The sequence below is a fragment of the Marmota flaviventris genome, chromosome 2, assembly GCF_047511675.1.
Source record: "Marmota flaviventris isolate mMarFla1 chromosome 2, mMarFla1.hap1, whole genome shotgun sequence".
NCBI classification, from domain to species: Eukaryota; Metazoa; Chordata; class Mammalia; order Rodentia; family Sciuridae; genus Marmota; species Marmota flaviventris.
The window spans coordinates 88,641,160-88,661,852 of NC_092499.1; the positions used below are offsets into that span (position 1 = coordinate 88,641,160).

The 20,693-nt window shown below is 36.0% G+C and overlaps 1 protein-coding gene across 1 annotated transcript in view; it reads right to left on the reverse strand.

Annotated features, from left to right (window-relative positions):
• Fsip1 (fibrous sheath interacting protein 1) overlaps positions 1-20,693 on the reverse strand; it is a 200,226-nt gene that overhangs the window by 134,508 nt on the left and 45,025 nt on the right. The window contains exons 9-11 of the mRNA XM_071608080.1: positions 17,340-17,464; positions 15,714-15,824; positions 9,269-9,427 (exon numbers count right to left, since the gene is read on the reverse strand). Of these exons, the coding sequence (XP_071464181.1) occupies positions 9,269-9,427; positions 15,714-15,824; positions 17,340-17,464 (395 nt within the window). The remainder of the gene's footprint in view (positions 1-9,268; positions 9,428-15,713; positions 15,825-17,339; positions 17,465-20,693) is intronic.

Consider the following 20,693-nt stretch of genomic DNA (forward strand, 5'->3'; position numbering starts at 1 on the left):
AGTTGACAAACCTTTACCATGCTAACAAAGGGAAAAAGAGAGAAAACTCAAATTACTAACATATGTAATAAAAAAGTCAATATCACAACAGACACTAAAGAAATACAGAGGATAATTAGAAACTACTTTGAAAACTTGTACTCCAATAAAATAGAAGATATTAAAGGCATCCACAAATTTCTTAAATCATATGATTTGCCCAAATTGAATCAGAATGATATATACAATTTAAATAGACCAATATCAAGCAATGAAATAGAAGACACCATCAGAAGCCTACCAACCAAGAAAAGCTCAGGACCAGATATATACATAGCAGAGTTCTACAAAACTTTTAAATAAGAACTAATACCAATACTCTTCAATTTATTCCATGAAATAGAAAAAGAGGGAGCACTTCCAAACTCATTCTATGAGGCCAATATCACCCTGATTCCAAAACCAGACAAAGATACATCAAAGAAAGAAGACTTCAGAACAATATCTCTAATGAACATAGATGCAAAAATTCTCAATAAAATTCTGGCAAATCAAATACAGAAACATATCCAAAAGATAGAGAACCACAATCAAGTGGGATTCATGCCAGGGATGCAAGGTTGGTTCAACATATGGAAATCAATAAATGCAATTCATCACATCAATAGACTCAAAGATAAGAATCAAATGATCATCTTAATAGATGCAGAAAAGCTTTCAACAAAATACAGCACCCCTTCATGTTCAAAACACTAGAAAAATTTGGGATAAAAGGAACATATCTCAATATCATAAAGGCTATCTACACTAAGCCGCAGACCAACATCATTCTAAATGGAGAAAAATTAAAGGAATTCCCTAAAAAGTGGAACAAGACAGGGATGTCCTCTTTCACCACTTCTACTCAACATAGTTATTGAAACACTGGCCAGAGCAATTAGACAAACAAAAGAAATTAAAGGGATATGCATAGAAAAAGAAGAACTTAAACTAGCACTAATTTCTGACAATATGATTCTATACCTCAAAGACCCTAAAAATGCCACCAGCAAACTTCTAGAACTAGTAAATGAACTCAGCAAAGTAGCAGGATATAAAATCAACACCCATAAATCAAAGGCATTTCTGTACAACAGTGACAAATCCTCTGAAATGGAAATGATGAAAATTATCCCATTTAAAATAGCCTCAGAAATAAAAATATTTGGGAATCAACTTAATGAAAGAGGTGACAGATACAATGAAATATACAATGAAAACTACAGAACCCTAAAGAAAAAAATAAAAGAAGACCTTAGAAGATGGGAAGATCTACCTTGCTCTTGGGTTGGCAGAATTAATATTATCAAAATGACCAGACTACCAAAAGCACTATACAGATTTAATGCAATCATGATCAAAATCCCAAAGGCATTCCTCATAGAAATAGCAATCATGAAATTCATCTGGAAAAATAAGAGACCCAGAATAGCTAAAGCAATCCTTAGCAGGAAATGTGAAGCAGTTGGCATCACTATTCCAGACCTTAAACTATACACAGAGCAATAGTAACAAAAACAGCATGGTATTGGCACCAAAACAGACTAGCAGACCAATGGTACAGAATAGATGACACAGAGACTAACCCACAAAATTACAATTACCTTAAGTTAGACAAAGGTACCAAAACATATACTGGAGAAAAGATAGTCTCTTCGACAAATAGTGCTGGGAAAATTGGAAATCCATATGCAACAAAATGAAATTAAACCCCTATCTCTCACCATTCACAAAAATCAACTCAAAGGGGATCAAGAGCCTAGGAATAAAACCAGAGACCCTGCATCTAATAGAAGAAGGTAGGCCCTAATCTTCATCATATTTGATTACACCACAACTTCCTTAATAAGACACCTATGGCACAAGAATTAAAATCAAGTATCAATAAATGGGATGGATTCAAACTAAAATGTTTCTTCTCAGCAAAAGAAATAAGCAAGGAGGTGAATAGAGAGCATACATCTTCAGGGAAAATTTTTACCCTGCACACATCAGATAGAGCACTAATCTCTAGGGTATATAAAGAACTCAAAAAGTGAAACACCAAAAAAAACAAATAACCCAATCAGTAAATGGGCCAAGGACCTGAACTGACACTTCTCTGAAGACAATATACAATCAGTCAGCAAATATATGAAAAAATGTTCATCATCGCTAGCAATTAGAGAAATGCAAATCAAAACTACTCTAAGATTTCATCTTACTCCTGTCAGAATGGCAGCTATTATGAAGACAAACAACAGTAAGTGTTGGCGAGGATGTGGGGGAAAAGTACACTCATACATTGCTGGTGGGACTGCAAATTGGTAAAGCCACTATGGAAAGGAGTATGTAGATTCCTTGGAAAACTGGAAATGGAACCACAATTTGACCCTGCTATCCCTCTCCTTGGTCTATACCCAAAGGACTTAAAAACAGCATACTACAGGGACACAGCCACATCAATGTTTATAGCAGCACAATTCACAATAGCTAAACTGTGGAACCAACCTAGATGCCCTTCAGTAGACGAATGGATTTTTAAAAACGTGGCATATATACACAATGGAATATTACTCAGCAATAAAAGAGAATAAAATCATGGCATTGCAGGTAAGTGGATGGCACTGGAAAAGATAATGCTCAGTGAAGTTAGCCAATCCCCCCCCCAAAAAAAATGCCAAATGTTTTCTCTGATATAAGGAGTCTGATTCATAATGGGGTAGGGAAGGGGAGCATGGGAGGAATAGAAAAACTCTAGATAGGGCAGAGAGTTGGGAGGGGAAGGGAAGGGGCAGGGTGTTAGAAATGATGGTGGAATGTGATGAAAATCATTATCCAAAGTACATGTATAGGCGGCGGAGGAGATAACTTCATTGAAACCGGCGGCGACAGGTGTATAATCCCCTAGCCCTTCCTCTCCACACAGCGGGGAAACCTTAAGGGCCCCTCCCAGCTCTCCCATAAGGGGCCCTCCCAGCTCTCCCGTGAGTGCAATAGTCAGACCGAGGGAATCAGTAGTGGCGCGGGACCCACGGCCGGGAACCCCTGGCTACCGCTCCCACCAGTGCTGACAACTGAGGTCTCTTATACCAGCTACCGGGGGTGTGGCTACCGGAGGGCAAGCAAAATTCGCTGAGGGTTCTAAGCCCCAAGCTCCACAAACTTAGGGTGTGAGGGAATAGCAAACGGGGAGAGTGTGCCCAGTCGTTCAAGAAAATAGGGCTCCCGGGAGCAGCAGACATGGCATGTAGCCAATATTGTGGTGAGCGTCACCGGTGAGCGGGGCCTGGCTTGAGGAAAAGTGGAGAAGTGACTAGACACAAGAGAAGGCCCTAGGCACTCAGGACTGGAGACCCGCCCAGTATGGGAGGAGGAGCTGCTGCACAGTGATTGGTTCCCGCGTATTGAGAGGAGAAGCTTGGCCCGGTGGGCACAGCTCCACCTACTGGAAGAGAAGTTAATCAAACTCTAAGAATTCATTTATTAAATTTTGAGGTTTTTTTTTTAATTTTAAAAAAAATTTTTTTTAATTTTTTTATTTTAATTTTTTTGATTATTTTTTTTAATTTTTTTTAATTTCTATTTTTTCTTTTATCTTTTCATTTCTTTTCAATTTCCTTATTCCCCCTTCCTTGAATTCTACCTGCTTACTCTCATTCTCTTTAGTGACTTCTTCCCTTCCCTTCTAATACCTTTCCTCCCAAGCATCAAATAAATTTATAGGAGTAAACAGTAACTCAGCAGTCAAACAGAACAAGAAGTAACATGAGCAGCATGAAAAAGCAAGGAAGAAAAGGAGTACAAACAATGCAGGACAGCCTAAATATTCAGGAGGACCTAGAGGCATCAGAAAAATGGCCAAACAAAGAACTCAAGGAATACATGAGACAGATGGAATGGAATCTTAAAGAGGATATGAGACAGCAAATTCAAACAGTGAAAGAACACACTGAAAATGAATTACATAAACAGATAAAAGAAGCAAATAAGCATCTTTATCAGGAGATAGAGATTATAAAAAAAAATCAAACAATAATTCTAGAAATGCAGGAAACTATAAACCAAATTAAAAACTCAAATGAGAGTATCACAAACAGAGTGGAGCAAGTAGAAGCCAGAACGTCAGATAATGAAGACAAAATATATCATCTTGAAAAGAGTCTAGCCAACTCAGAAAGGCTGGTAAAAAATCACGAGAAAAACATCCAAGAGATATGAGATAAACCAAACTTAAGAGTCATCGGGATAGAGGAAGGTATAGAGGTTCAAACCAAGGGAATGAGCAACCTGCTGAATGAAATAATTATAGAAAACTTTCCAGAAATAAAAAAGAAAACAGATATACAAATGGTTGATGCATACAGGACATCGAGCATACAAAATCACAGTAGACCAACGCCAAGACACATTTTTATGAAGATATCCAATATACAGAACAATGAGAAAATATTAAAAGCTACAAGAGAAAGGAGGCAGATTACATTCAGGGGTAAACCAATAAGGTTAACAACGGATTTTTCATCACAGACGCTGAAAGCGAGAAGATCCTGGAACAACATACTTCAAACACTGAAAGACAATGGATGCCAACCAAGAATTTTGTATCCAGCAAAATTAAGCTTCAGGTACAACAAAGAAATAAAAATCTTTCATGATAAACAAAAGTTAAAAGAATTCGCAGGCAGAAAACCAGCATTGCAAAGCATCTTGACAAAACACTACACGAGGAAGAAATGAAAAACAATAACCAAAACCAACAGTGGGAAGTACCTCAGTAAAGACAGAGGGCGGAGGGAAAGCTAATCATGGAGAAACAAACTAAATTAAAAAAAAAAGATAAATAATGAAACATGGATGGAAGTACAAACCATATATCAATAGTAACTCGAAACTTTAATGGCTTAAACTCTCCAATAAAGCGACATAGGCTGGTAACATGGATTAAAAAAACAAATCCAACAATATGCTGCCTCCAGGAGACACATCTGATTGGAAAAGACATACACAGGCTGAAGGTGAAAGGTTGGGAAAAAAAATACCACACACACGGTCCTCGTAAGCAAGCAGGGGTGGCCATCCTCATATCGAATAAAATCGACTTCAAGACTAAGTTAATCAAAAGGGATAAGGAAGGATATTATATACTGTTAAAAGGAACCATTCACCAACAAGACATAACAATTATCAATATTTATGCACCAAATAAGGGTGCTGCGACGTTCATAAAACAAACTCTCCTAAAGTTCAAGAATCAAATAGACCACAACACAATAATTATGGGTGACTTCAACACACGTCTCTCACCATTGGACAGATACTCCAAACAAAAGTTGAATAAAGAAACTATAGAACTCAATATCACAATCAATAACCTAGACTTAACTGACATATATAGAATATATCAACCATCATCAAGTGGATATACTTTTTTCTCAGTAGCACATGGATCCTTCTCAAAAATACACCATATATTATGCCATAGGGCAACCCTCAGTAAATATAAAGGGGTGGAGGTAATACCATGCATTTTATCTGATCATAATGGAATGAAACTGAAAATCAATGATAAAAGAAGGAAGGAAAAACCCTACATCACATGGAAAATGAACAATATGTTACTGAATGATCAATGGGTTACAGAAGACATAAAGGAGGAAATCAAAAAATTCTTAGAGATAAATTAAAATACAGACACAACACATCGGAATCTATGGGACACAATGAAAGCAGTTTTAAGAGGAAAATTCATCGCCTGGAGGTCATTACTCAAAAAAAGAAAAAAACCAACAAATAAATGAGCTCACACTTCATCTCAAAGCCCTAGAAAAGGAAGAGCAAAACAACAGCAAATGTAGCAGAAGGCAAGAAATAATTAAAATCAGAGCGGAAATCAACGAAATTGAAACAAAAGAAACTATTGAAAAAACTTGACAAAACTAAAAGTTGGTTCTTTGAAAAAATAAATAAGATTGACAGACCCTTAGCCATGCTAACGAAGAGAAAAAGAGAGAGAACTCAAATTACTAACATACGGGATAAAAAAGGCAATATCACAACAGATGCTACAGAAATACAGAAGACAATTAGAAATTATTTTGAAACCCTATATTCCAATAAAATAGAAGATAGTGAAGACATCAATAAATTCCTTAAGTCATATGATTTGCCCAGACTGAGTCAGGAGGATACACACAATTTGAACAGACCAATATCAATGGATGAAATAGAAGAAGCAATCAAAAGACTACCAACCAAGAAAAGCCCAGGACTGGATGGGTATACAGCGGAGTTTTACAAAACCTTTAAAGAAGAATTAATACTAATACTTTTCAAGTTATTTCAGGAAATAGAAAAAGAGGGAGCTCATCCAAATTCATTCTATGAGGCCAACATCACCCTGATTCCGAAACCAGACAAAGACACCTCAAAGAAAGAAAACTACAGACCAATATCTCTAATGAACCTAGATGCAAAAATCCTCAATAAAATTCTGGCGAATCGGATACAAAAACACATCCAAAAAAATTGTGCACCATGATCAAGTAGGATTCATCCCTGGGATGCAAGGATGGTTCAATATATGGAAATCAATAAATGTTATTCACCACATCAATAGACTCAAAGGTAAGAACCATATAATCATCTCGATAGATGCAGAAAAAGCATTCGACAGAGTACAGCATCCCTTTATGTTCAAAACATTAGAAAAACTAGGGATAACAGGAACTTACCTCAACATTGTAAAAGCTATCTATGCTAAGCCTCAGGCTAGCATCATTCTGAATTGAGAAAAATTGAAGGCATTCCCTCTAAAATCTGGAACAAGACAGGGATGCCCTCTATCACCACTTCTATTCAATATAGTTCTCGAAACACTGGCCAGAGCAATTACACAGATGAAAGAAATTAAAGGCATAAAAATAGGAAAAGAAGAACTTAAATTATCACTATTTGCGGCCAACATGATTCTATACCTAGAAGACCCAAAAGGGTCTACAAAGAAACTACTAGAACTAATAAATGAATTCAGCAAAGTGGCAGGATATAAAATCAACACACATAAATCAAAGGTATTTCTGTATATCTGCGACAAAACGTCTGAAACGGAAATGAGGAAAAACACCCCATTCACAATATCCTCAAAAAAAATAAAATACTTGGGAATCAACCTAACAAAAGAGGTGAAAGACTTACACAATGAAAACTACAAAACCCTAAAGAGAGAAATAGAAGAAGATCTTAGAAGATGGAAAAATATACCCTGTTCATGGATAGGCAGAACTAACATCATCAAAATGGCGATATTACCAAAAGTTCTCTATTGGTTCAATGCAATGCCAATCAAAATCCCAATTACATTTCTTGTAGAAATAGATAAAGCAATCATGAAATTCATATGGAAAAATAAAAGACCCAGAATAGCAAAAGCAACTCTAAGCAGGAAGTGTGAATCAGGCGGCATAGCAATACCAGATTTTAAACTATACTACAGAGCAATAGTAACAAAAACAGCATGGTACTGGTACCAAAACAGGCGGGTGGAGCAATGTACAGAATAGAGGACACAGAGACTAATCCACAAAGTTATAACCATCTTATATTTGATAAAGGGGCTAAAAGCATGCAATGGAGGAAGGATAGCATCTTCAACAAATGGTGCTAGGAAAACTGGAAATCCATATGCAACAAAATGAAACTGAATCCCCTTCTCTCACCATGCACAAAAGTTAACTCAAAATGGATCAAGGAGCTTGATATCAAATCAGAGACTCTGCGTCTGATAGAAGAAAAAGTTGGCTCCGATCTACATATTGTGGGGTCAGGCTCCAAATTCCTTAATAGGACACCCATAGCACAAGAGTTAATAACAAGAATCAACAAATGGGACTTACTTAAACTAAAAAGTTTTTTCTCAGCAAGAGAAACAATAAGAGAGGTAAATAGGGAGCCTACATCATGGGAACAAATTTTTACTCCTCACACTTCAGATAGAGCCCTAATATCCAGAGTATACAAAGAGCTCAAAAAATTAAACAATAAGATAACAAATAACCCAATCAACAAATGGGCCAAGGACCTGAACAGACACTTCTCAGAGGAGGATATACAATCAATCAACAAGTACATGAAAAAATGCTCACCATCTCTAGCAGTCAGAGAAATGCAAATCAAAACCACCCTAAGATACCATCTCACTCCAGTAAGATTGGCAGCCATTATGAAGTCAAACAACAACAAGTGCTGGCGAGGATGTGGGGAAAAGGGTACACTTGTACATTGCTGGTGGGACTGCAAATTGGTGTGGCCAATTTGGAAAGCAGTATGGAGATTCCTGGGAAAGCTGGGAATGGAACCACCATTTGACCCAGCTATTGCCCTTCTCGGACTATTCCCTGAAGACCTTAAAAGAGCGTACTACAGGGATACTGCCACATCGATGTTCATAGCAGCACAATTCACAATAGCTAGACTATGGAACCAATCAAGATGCCCTTCAATAGATGGATAAAAAAAAATGTGGCATTTATACACAATGGAGTATTACGCAGCACTAAAAAATGACAAAATCATGGAATTTGCAGGGAAATGGACGGCATTAGAGCAGATTATGCTAAGTGAAGCTAGCCAATCCCTAAAAAACAAATGCCAAATGTCTTCTTTGATATAATGAGAGCAACTAAGAACAGAGCAGGGAGGAAGAACAGGAGGAAAAGATTAACATTAAACAGAGATATGAGGTGGGAGGGAAAGGGAGAGAAAAGGGAAATTGCATGGAAATGGAAGGAGACCCTCATTGTTACACAAAATTACATATAAGAGGTTGTGAGAGGAATGGGAAAAATAACAAGGAGAGAAATGAATTACAGTAGATGGGGTAGAGAGAGAAGATGGGAGGGGAGGGGAGGGGGGTAGTAGAGGATAGGAAAGGTAGCAGAATACAACAGTTACTAATATGGCATTATGTAAAAATGTGGATGTGTAACCAATGTGATTCTGCAATCTGTATTTGGGGTAAAAATGGGAGTTCATAACCCACTTGAATCTAATGTATGAAATATGATATGTCAAGAGCTTTGTAATGTTTTGAACAACCAATAAAAATAAATAAATAAATAAATAAAACAAAGTACATGTATAAAGATATGAATTGGTGTGAATATACTTTATATACAACCAGAGATATGAAAAAAGTACTCTCTATATATAATATAAATTGTAATACATTCTGGTGTCATATATTTTAAAAATCAATTAAAAAAAAGAATACCTGATCATTCTGATTTTCAAGTCTTGGAGAAAAGCTGGGAATTATTGGGCGGACTGCAGCTAGTTCTTGGAGTTTTGTATGAATTTCAGCAAGCTGCTGATGCTGGGTGGCTGCAAATGTGTATCCTTCTCCTGGGACCAGCCAACCAGACTGATCACCCTAAAATGAAACAAGGGTTACCAGGTCATATCCATACTACATTTTCCAAAACATACCTTTCAGACTGCTTTATCAAAGCCCAAGATTTCACAAAACAAACAAAAGCAAAACAAAAAATACAGAATTAATATTAGGATGGTAAAAGAAAAAATGAAATAGTTTACAGTTTCATCATCTGCCAACTCTGTGTAAAGTATCTTCTTACATTATGTGGGAGTTTCTCCTATGGACTAAATCTCTTAGTCTGGTTATCATAATATTTTCATTTCTCTACTTTAGAAAAAGGTTTTGTGATGTGTTGAATAGGAAGAAATCAGTAACTACCCTAAAGGAAAACACAATCAAAGGAGAAACAAAGTCAAGTAAAAAACAAAACAAAATTACTGGGAATACAAACAATATTTCAATAATAACCCTGAATATTAATGGCCTAAATTCATCAGTTAAAAGACACAGACTGGCAGATTGGATTAAAAAAGAACACCCAGCAATATGATGCCTTCAAGAGACTCATCTTATTGGAAAAGACATCTATAGTCTGAAGGTGAAAGGATGGGAACAAACATAACACTCACATGGACTGTAGAAACAAGCAGGGGTTCCCATTCTCATATCAGATAAAAGTGGACTTCAAACCAAAGTTAGTCAGAAAGGATAAAGAAGAACATTATGTACTGCTTAAGGGAATCATATATCAACTAGACATAACAATCATAAATATTTATGCCCCAAACAATGGAGCATCTACATACATTAAACAAACTCTTCTCAGTTCAAGAGTCAAATAGATTACAACACAATAATACTGGGTGACTTTAACACATCTCTTTCCCCACTGCATAGATCTTCTAAACAAAAAATAAACAAAGAAATTACAGAACTCAATAATACCACCAATAATTTAGACTTAACAGACATACATAAAATATTCCATCCATCAATGAGTGAAGACACTTTTTTCTAAGAAGCACATGGATCCTTCCCTAAAATAGACCATATGGCAAATACAAAAATATAGTGATAGTACCCTGCATTCTACCAGACCATAATGGAATAAAATTAGAAATCAATGATAAAATAAAAAATAAAAGCTATTCCAACACCTGGAGATTAATAATACATTATTAAAATACGCATGGATAGCAGAAGACATCAGGGAGGAGATAAAAAAAAATCTTAGAAGTAAATGATAATTTTGATAAACAACAGACCAAAATCTCTGGGACACTATAAAGGCATTGCTAAGAGGAAAGTTCATTGCATTGAACTCATTCATTAAAAGAAGTAAAAGTCAACAAATAAATAACCTGACATTACATCTCAAAGCCCTAGAGAAAGAAGAAAAAATCAATATCAAAAATAGTAGAAGACAGAAAATAATTAAAATAAGGGCTGAAATCAATGAAATTGAAACAAAAGAAATAATTGAAAAAAAATTGATAAAACCAAAAGCTGGTTCTTTGAAAAAATTAATAAAATTGATAAACCCTTAACCACCCTAACAAAAAGAAGTGAAAACTCAAATTACTAAAATTTGTGATGAAAAAGGAAATATTATGACAGATACCACTGAAATACTGAAGATAACTAGAAACTATTTTGAAAATTTATACTCCAATAAAATAGAAAATATTGAAGACACCAGAAAATTTCTAGAGAAATAGGAGCTTCCCAAACTGAATCAGGAAGATATACACAATTTAAACAGATAAATATCAAGCATGAATAGAAGATGTCATCAAAAGCCTACCAACTAAGAAAAGCCAAAGACCAGACAGGTTCTCAGACAAGTTCTATAAGACCTACAAAAAAGAAATTAATACCAATATTCCTCAAATTATTTCATGAAATAGAAAAGAGGGAACCTTTCCAAACTCATTCTATGAAGTGAATGTCACCTTGAAACCTAAGCCAGACAAAGACATATCAAGGAAAGAAAGCTTCAGACCAATATCCCTGATGAACATAGATGCAAAAATTTTCAATAAAATTCTGGCAAATTGCATACAAAAACATATTTAAAAGATAATGCACCATGATCAAATGGTGTTCATTTCAGGGATGCTAGGTTGGTTCAACATACAGAGTTCAAAAAACATAATTCATCACATCAATAGATTAAAGATAAGAATCATATGGTCATCTCAATATATGCAGAAAAAGCAATTGATAAAATACAACACCCTTTCATGGTCAGAACACTAGAAAAAATAGGGATAGTAGGAACATATCTCAACATTGTGAAAGCTATCTATGCTAAGCCCAAGGCCAACATTATTCTAAATGGAGAAAAATTGGAGGCATTCCCTCTAAGAACTGGAACAAGACAGGGATGCGCTCTTCCACCACTCCTATTCTACATAGTCCTTGAAACTCTAGCCAGAGCAATTAGACAGATGAAAGAAATTAAAAGGATATAAATAGGAAAAGAAGAACTCAAACTTTCACTATTTGCCAACAACATGATTCTATACTTACAGGATCCAAAAAACTCCACCAGAAAACTTCTAGAACTAATAAATCAATTCAGCAAAGTATCAGGATATAAAATCAACACCCATAAATCAAAAGCATTTCTATACATCAGTGATGAATTCTCAGAAAGAAAAATTAGGAAAATACTCCACTCACAATTGTCTCATTAAAAAAATAATAAAATACTTGGGAATCAATCTAACAAAAGAGGTTAAAGTCCTATACAATGAAAACTACAGAACACTAAAGACATTGAATGTTCTTGGATAAGAAGAATTAATACTGTCAAAATGGACATATTATAAAAAGCTTTATACAGATTTAATGCAATTCCAATTAAAATACCAACAACATTCTTCATATAAATAGAAAAAGCAATCATGAAATTCATTTGGAAAAATAAGAGAACCAGAATAGCCAAAGTACTCCTTAGCAAGAAGAGGCATCACAATATCAGACCTTCAACTATACTACAGAGCTATAGTAACAAAAATGGCATGATATCAGCACCAAAATAGACTTGTAGACTAATAGTACAGAACAGAAGACACAGAGACAAATCCACGTAAATACAGTTATCTCACACTTGACAAAGGTGCCAAAAACATACATTGGCGAAAAGATAGCCGCCTTCAACAAATGGTGCTGGAAAACTGGAAATCTATATGCAGCAAAATGAAATTAAACCCACTATCTCTCACCATGTACAAAACTCAAGTCAAAGTGTATCAAAGACTTAGGCACTAGAACAGAGACCCTGCAACAAAAAGAAAAAGTAGGCCCAAATCTTCATCATTTCAGATTAGGTCCTAACTTCCTTAACCAGACTCCTAAAGTGAAAGAAATAAAATCAAGAATTAATAAATGGGATGAATTCAAACTAAAAACCTTCTTTTCAGCAAAGGAAACAATCCATAAGAGAAGTGCCCAAAGAGTGGGAGAACATCTTTACTACACACACATAAGATAGAGCACTATTCTCCAGGATATATAAAGAATTTTAAAAATTTAACACCAAAAAACTAAATAACTCAATCAATAAATGGGCTAAGGAACTGAACAGATACTTTTCAGAAGAAGATATACAATTGATCAACAAATATATGAAAAAATGTTCAACCTCTTTAGTAAGCAGAGAAATACAAATCAAAACTACTCTAAAATTTCATCTCACTCTAGTCAGAAGAGCAATTATCAAGGATACAAGCAATAATAAGTGTTGGCAAGGATGTAGAGAAAAGGTACACTTATACATTGCTGGTGGGACTACAAATTATTGCAACCACTATAAAAAGCAGTATGTAGATTCCTTAGAAAACTCGGAATGGAACCACCATTTGACCCAGCTATCCCACCCCTCAGCCTATACCCAAAGGACTTAAAATCAGCATACTACAGTGATACAGCCACATCAATGTTTACAGCAGCTCAAATCACAAGAATTAAACTGTGGAACCAACCTAGACGCCCTTCAACAGATGAATGGATAAAGAAACTGTGGTACATATACTCAATGGAATATTACTAAGTAGTAAAAGAGGATAAAATTATAGCATTTGTATATAAATGGATGGAGATGGGACAATATCATGCTAAGAGAAGAAAGCCAATCCCAAAAAAAAATTATAAAGGCTAAATGTTCTCTCTGATAAGTAGATACTGACCCATAATGAGGGCACGGGAGGTGGTTAGAGGGGCAGTGCATGGGGAGAATGGAGGAACTTTGATTGGACAAAGGGGAGGGAATGAAGGGGAGGGGACATGGGGGTAGGAAAGCTGGTGGAACATTACCCTAGGTACATGTATGACTGTATATGTGGTATAACTCTACACTGTGTACAACTAGAGAAAAGTTGTACTCCATTTCTATACAATGAATCAAAATGCATTCTGCTATCATGTATAACTAATTAGAACAAAAAAAATTTTTTTAAAGAATGAGAATAAGACATAAATGCTAACAAGAATAATATGCAAAATGCAATATTAATAGCAAAAAAATCCCTATGAAAACATTCATAGAAGGTACAAGGAAGATTCATCATAACATAGTTTGACACACAGACAGTGGGCAGCAGTTTACAAATTCACAATTAACAAAACAAGGACTGAAACCAAGGTTTCTTAATTCTATTATCTGAGCTTTTGTTCATCAAATAAGAAAATTACCATAAATCAACAAAGCTAATGTATCTCAGAGTTATGGGGATATTCAGCAATGTGCCTTGCCTACCCTTTGCCCCTACTTCACCAGCCCACACAGTAAAATCTTTGTCCATTCCTAGACCCAGCCCCCACTGAGTGCTCATTATCTAAGAAAAGATTATTTAGACATCGTAACCTGTGATATTCTGTAGATTTGTTTTTGGTTGGGGGTGGAAGGTGAGAAATATTCTGTTTACCCACATTGAATTATATTGAATGGACTTACCTGTCAATATTTTAATGTTTCCCATAAAAATCTGAATTTTTAGCTTGTTTCAAAAAATTGGAGGATCTGGGCAGCCCTGGACTAGGATTTTTTTTTTTTTTTTTTTTTAAGGGGTACCAAAGATTGAACCTAGGGACACTTAAAAATTGAGCATATTCCCATACCTTTTTAAAAAATATTTTATTTAGAGACAGGATCTTGCTGAGTTGCCTAGGGCCTCACTAAGTTGATGAGGCTGGCTTCGAACTCACAATCCTCCTGCCTCTGCTTCTGGAGACACTGGGATTAGAGGTGTACGCCACTGCACCCAACTGGACTAGGATTTCTACACAGCAATCACTAGCTGATGCCAGTCCCACTGAATTGGTGCATCCTGCCCTACTAGTCACAGTTATCACCACACATGCACTGCTTTTGTACCTAAAGCAAAATCCATCCTCTGAACCTATGGGTCTTAGGCTGGGTTACATAGATCCAGAACCTGAGACAGGAAATCTTGCTTGAGTGATTTATCAGAGAAATGTCTTTGGGAATAGGGGCATGAGGCAAACAGTCTAGGACAAGGGCACAAAGCAAGCTAAAGGCCAGCGTGGATCTGATCTCTGGAGAAGCACTACAAAGCTAATCCTATTTTGAGGTGAGGGATCTGAGGTAGGCAGGGCTACTTGGCTCCCATTTGGCTCCAGCTAATTCTCCAAGGAAGGGGACAGGTGTGTAGCCTGGCACAAGGCTAGGGAATGGATACACAGACAAGTTGTAGGTAAAGGGGATCTGGAAAGAGTGCCAGCATTTGCTCCACCATGTCTCTATTCAACACAGGAGAATAAAAAACAGCAGGGCTAGTTGTGTCAAGGAACACAGGAGGGTGTATTTCTTTGTAGAAGTAAAGAATATTCCTACGATATTACTATATAAACACTGGGCCACTGCACTCTTTCTGGGACCTTCTGGGACACTATAAATACCTGCACTTGTCCCCTACATTACATATTTCCCCTTTTCAGCTCAGTTTTTTGCCTCCCAGGGAATTAATTGGTCAAGTTTAACTGGGAAGGAGCAGGATGGTATTCTTTAGGATTACTGAAAACTATAGTGAAACACCATGTGTCCAATGTGGGGATAATAAAAAAGGATAGAGAGAAATATATTCTTATGTCATCAGTGTCTAAGCCCATCTCATCACAGGCGGTGGTTACTATAGTGATAATCAATGTGTGGTCCTCTAATAAAGACTTAAAATGATCTTAAAGAATTAATAATAAATTGACCAAAAATGAATTTGAAAACATGTATACAATAGGAATTTTTAAAGTCAGAGAATACTGTATCATAACCTAAAAAAAATATACTGTATAAGTCATTGACTATGAGTTTCCATACCTCAGAACTGGACAGTCCCGAATCTCCATCATCTAAGTCCTTCAAAAGTTCAGCCAGTCTTTGCTTCTCTCTGTCAATCATAACCACTGGGTTTCTTGAATTCTTAGCCAACTACAGAATTAATTAATGAGAAACATTAAATATTCAAAGCAATTCATAATTCAGGAAAATAAAAAAGTGGCAGAGGCATCCACAGAATAGAAACACCAAGACATATGTTGAGAGACATATGTTAGACCCTAACCCTAATTTTATATTGCTAGGTAATTTTATTTTATGACAAACACTTTTGTGGGGCCACTTCCAAACAAAAATATTTCTACTATAAACAGGCCCTTTTGTTACTAAGAGAGCATTTTCAAATCTCTCCTTGTAAAATGTGCATACACACATGCAAAAATATATTTGCTGAGACATATGGAAGGACTCTTCCTTTTTTCCACATTTTTACTGATGCATTATTACTGTATATGTTGGTGGGATTCCTCTTCTTGACATTTCCTTATAGAAGATATCTACTAAATGAAACTGAAAGTTTCAAGCATAAATATTATAAGGAATTTAAATAAATATTCAGTTACTATTATTAAAATGGGGGAAATGTAATCTGTGGTGGAGCTGTGCCAGCCAGAACTTGAATATGGGAGAAATTCTAAAGCTCTTAGAAAACTAAGCAATAAATAGTATAGAATGAGCCAGCACAAAGAGACAGCTCAAGCTGGATAAGGTTTCCTAAAGATCACTTGAATATGGAGTACAAAAAAATTTAGAGTCCCAAAGATCAGTCCTGGCAGTAGCAGGTTGACTCATGAATCTTGTCTGCCTGAATATGACATGTAAATGGTGGGAAAAGCATCAGACTGAACAGTAGGAATTACTTACTTTCTCTTCCTAAGACTTCACTCTCACCAATGCAGCCTTCTAGTAACTAGTTGCTCAAGGGCTGTGCTATGAGCCTTCTTCTACCCCATTTACATTTCTTATTATAAATTAATTAATTAATATTCTGGTCTAATACAGGAGTTCCTGTATCCTTGGTTAGTCTGAGTCTGTCTTATAAACAAATTTGCTACGGAACTTGCAAATTCAAGGAATAACCCCTGAAGCAGGGAGCTTTATCAAGGACAGTGACCAAGAGGCACAGTGGGAGGCAGACAACTAGTGGGCTTCTCCAGTCTACCCTTGCTGCTCTGCCAGAAGCATCCTCATTCCAAGTTCTAAATGCACTAGCTACATAATCCATCTCATTACTTTTAAAAACCAAATTTACTAATACACAATAGAAAATCTAGGAAACATCATCCAAAGATATTATCTAAATAAATATATTTCAAATTGTAGGAACCAGACTTTTCTAGGTGATGAAATAAATGCCAGTTGCAGCTAGCATTTTTTTTAAAGGGATAAGATAGGTTAGGATAGGATAGGATAGGACGGGATAGAATGTAATAGAAAACAGTGAAGGTAAGTATTGATTCAGAAAACTTTTCTTTCAGATATATGTTCTGGTTCAATTATGAACACATTTAACATGGTCAGAAATATTTAAAGATCCTAAACATTCTACCATCATTGTTGCAGCTCGTTTAGTCACACATTCTGACTCCTGAATTTCTAAGTACATACCTCAATGTTTCGCTTAACAAAATCGTGGTTGTGTTTACCCCTGAGCTCAAATTTTTCTGTATTTGAGAAAGGTTTCTTTTCTGCTTTGATCAATGACTCATTTCTTTCCACATCATAGGTAAAATCTAATATTAAAAAAGTTCAAAATGTTTTCATGATTACAATTATATGTTACACTAAAAATTCACTTTAAGCATATATTTAAGTTATAAGAAAGCACAGACAGAAAAAGTACCTTCCAAATTTCAGATCCAGATATATATGTGTGTGTGTGTGTGTGTGTGTGTGTGTATAATTTTTTCTTAAAAAAACAAATGTGATACTTAAGTTTAAATGAACTTCTCATTTCTTGTATTATTATCATGTATCAACCTTCTTGATATTGATTCCTTGAGAATGATGGGAAATATGAACAGAACTATTTCAGAGTCATGCATGTGAAAAAGAAATCTCTGGTATCATGAGAATTTTTAAAATATATATATTCTATTTTTGTCTTGATGTGAAACAAAACTTCCCCTAAATATTAACTAGAGGCATCTCCAATTATTCTATTAATTTGCCATCACTCCTTCAAAACAATAAATCTTTGGTTCAAGCCTTTTTTTTCCTCCCTCTGTGGGATGGTGGTATCAGAGATTGGACCCTGGGAAACTCTACCAATGAGCTATATCACCAACCCTTTTTATTTTTTATTCTGAGACAGGGTCTTGCTAAGTTGCCCAGGCTGACCTAGAACTTGTAATCCTCCTGCCTTAGCCTCTTGAGTCACTGGTATTACAAGCATGCACCACTGTGCCCAGCTCAAGATGTCTTTTAAGCAAGTTCTGGGGATAAATGTCCTGGATGTTCTTTATTCCATCTGTATAAATCCCTAGAGGCCATCTCAGTTTGTCAGTTTTCCTCAATCTTCTGAAACACTCAGACCCTGAGTGCTCATAAAAAGGGCAGGAAAAATATGTGAACTCTTATCCCCTGTAGAAATAACAATATAAAATCATGTGAACCCTTCAGTATAATTCTAAAAATATGCACAAAAGGAGAGTCTCCTTAAATGACAAATAAAGCTCACCCCACAAAATAGGACAAATTGCCACATTGAAATCAAAAAAAAAAAGAAAACACCAGTCAGTAGCTCAGTCCAGACTAGGTTTACTCAAGATTTTCCTTGTAAGAGGTACATTAATAAAATTAATAAAGGTCAATAAAATTAATAAAAGGTCACATTAATAAAAATTATCTATTCAACAAACGGCGCTGGCAAAACTGGTAATCCATGTGTAGCAAAATGAAATTAAACCTCTGTCTCTCACCCTGTACAAAAATCAACTCAGAGTGGATCAAAGACTTAGGCACTAGAACCCTGCACCTAATAGAAGAAAAATTAGGCCCAAATCTTCACCATGTTGGCCTAGGATCTGATTTCCTTAATAAGACTCCTAAAGCACAAGAAGTAAAATCAATAAATAATTAATAACTGGGATGGATTCAAATTAAAAAGCTTCTTCTCAGCAAAGGAAACAATAAAGTGAGGAGAGAGCCTTTAGGAGAAAATCTTTACCACATGCACATTCAATAAAGCATTAATGTCTAGGATACATAAAGTGCCGGGTTTCTGTTCTCGCCGACTAAAAGGCTCAGGGGTCACTCCAGTTAAACTGGGCTAACTGGGCTGCACGAAATAACCACACAAGAGACACAAATACCTTTTTCTTTGGGGTCGCTGTGACGGCTCCTCTGACCTTAAGGGTCCGCAAAAAGAGAGAGCAAGAGCACGCGCTGACCCCTTTTATTGAGGAGAAGTTATTTAAATGAGACAAGGGGTCAGGTTTCAGGGGGCTGAGTCTATCTTCATGATGTCCACTGTCAGCAGGTTGATTGACACCTGGTAGGCCACACCCAAGGGCACAGTAAGAGAAGGGGACACACACAAGGCACTTCCATGGAAGATTCTATCCTAAACAGGGCAAGAGGTTATATTACAAAAGAACAGGTGAGCGTAGCTTTACCCATGGGGCTGTAGCAAGAAACACCCATGCATGAGACACTGACCCTCGAACCCAAAAAGAGTGGGGAAAGCTCTGCTACATTTCTGCAACTGAGCGCCTCAGCACCCAGCCGGGGAGTGTGACCCAGTCATGTGTAAGGTCGGTCTCCCACAATAAAGAACTCAAAAAACTTAATGCCAAAAAAAAAACAAGTAACCCAATCAATAAATGGGCTAAGGAACTGAACAGACACTTCACAGAAGAATACAATTGATCAACAAATGTATGAAAAAATGATCAACATCTCTAGCAATTAGAGAAATGCAAATCAAAACTACTCTAAGATTTCGTCTCACTCCTGTCAGAATGACAATCATCAAGAATACAGGCAACAATAAATGTTGAAGAGGATGTGGGGAAAAAGTTACACTCATACATAGCTGGTGAGACGGCAAATTGGTGCGACCATTATGGAGAGCAGTATGTAGATTCCTCAAAAAATTGGGAATGAAACTACCATTTGACCCAACTATCCCACTCCTCAGTTTATACCCAAAGGACTTAAAATCAGCATACTACAATGACGCAGCCACATCAATGTTTATAGCTGCTCAATTCACAATAGCTAAACTATAGAACAAACCTAGGTGTCCCTCAGTAAATGAATGGATAAAGAAAATGTGGTATATATACTCAATGGACTATTACTCAGCTTTAAAACAGTAAAATTATGGCATTTGCCAGTCAATGTTTGGAGTTGGAGAATATCATCCTAAGCAAAATAAGCCAGTCCCACAAAACCAAAGGCCAAATGTTTGCTCTAATATGTTGATGCTAATTCACAATAAGAAGCGGGGCACTAGGGAAGAATAGCGTTAACTTAGATTATGTAGAAGAAAGTGATGGGAGGAAAGAGAAGAAGATGTGGGGATACGAAATATAGTAGAATGAAACAGACATTATTACTATATGTATATACGTGATTACATGACCAGTATGATTCTGCAACATTACACTCAGAAATATGAGAAATTATATCCCATCTATGTATAGTATATCAAACTGCATAAATGCATTCTACTGTCATGTATAACTAATTAAAACAAATTAAAATAAATAAAATAAAAAGAATCAAGGAAAATAGTCAATTGGTGTATTTACAGCTGATTATCAATACAAACTGAACCATTAAGGAATAAATTTTGATGAAAATGGCTAGAAAGAACTAGGAAAAGAGTAAGACTGCTGAATTTCAATTCTTCTCAAACAAAAGTAAATCTGAGTTAAAAAAAAAAAAATGTGTTTTGTTCTAATTTAAAAGTTTCTAGCTGAGTGTGATAGCACATGCCTGGAATCCCAGCTACTC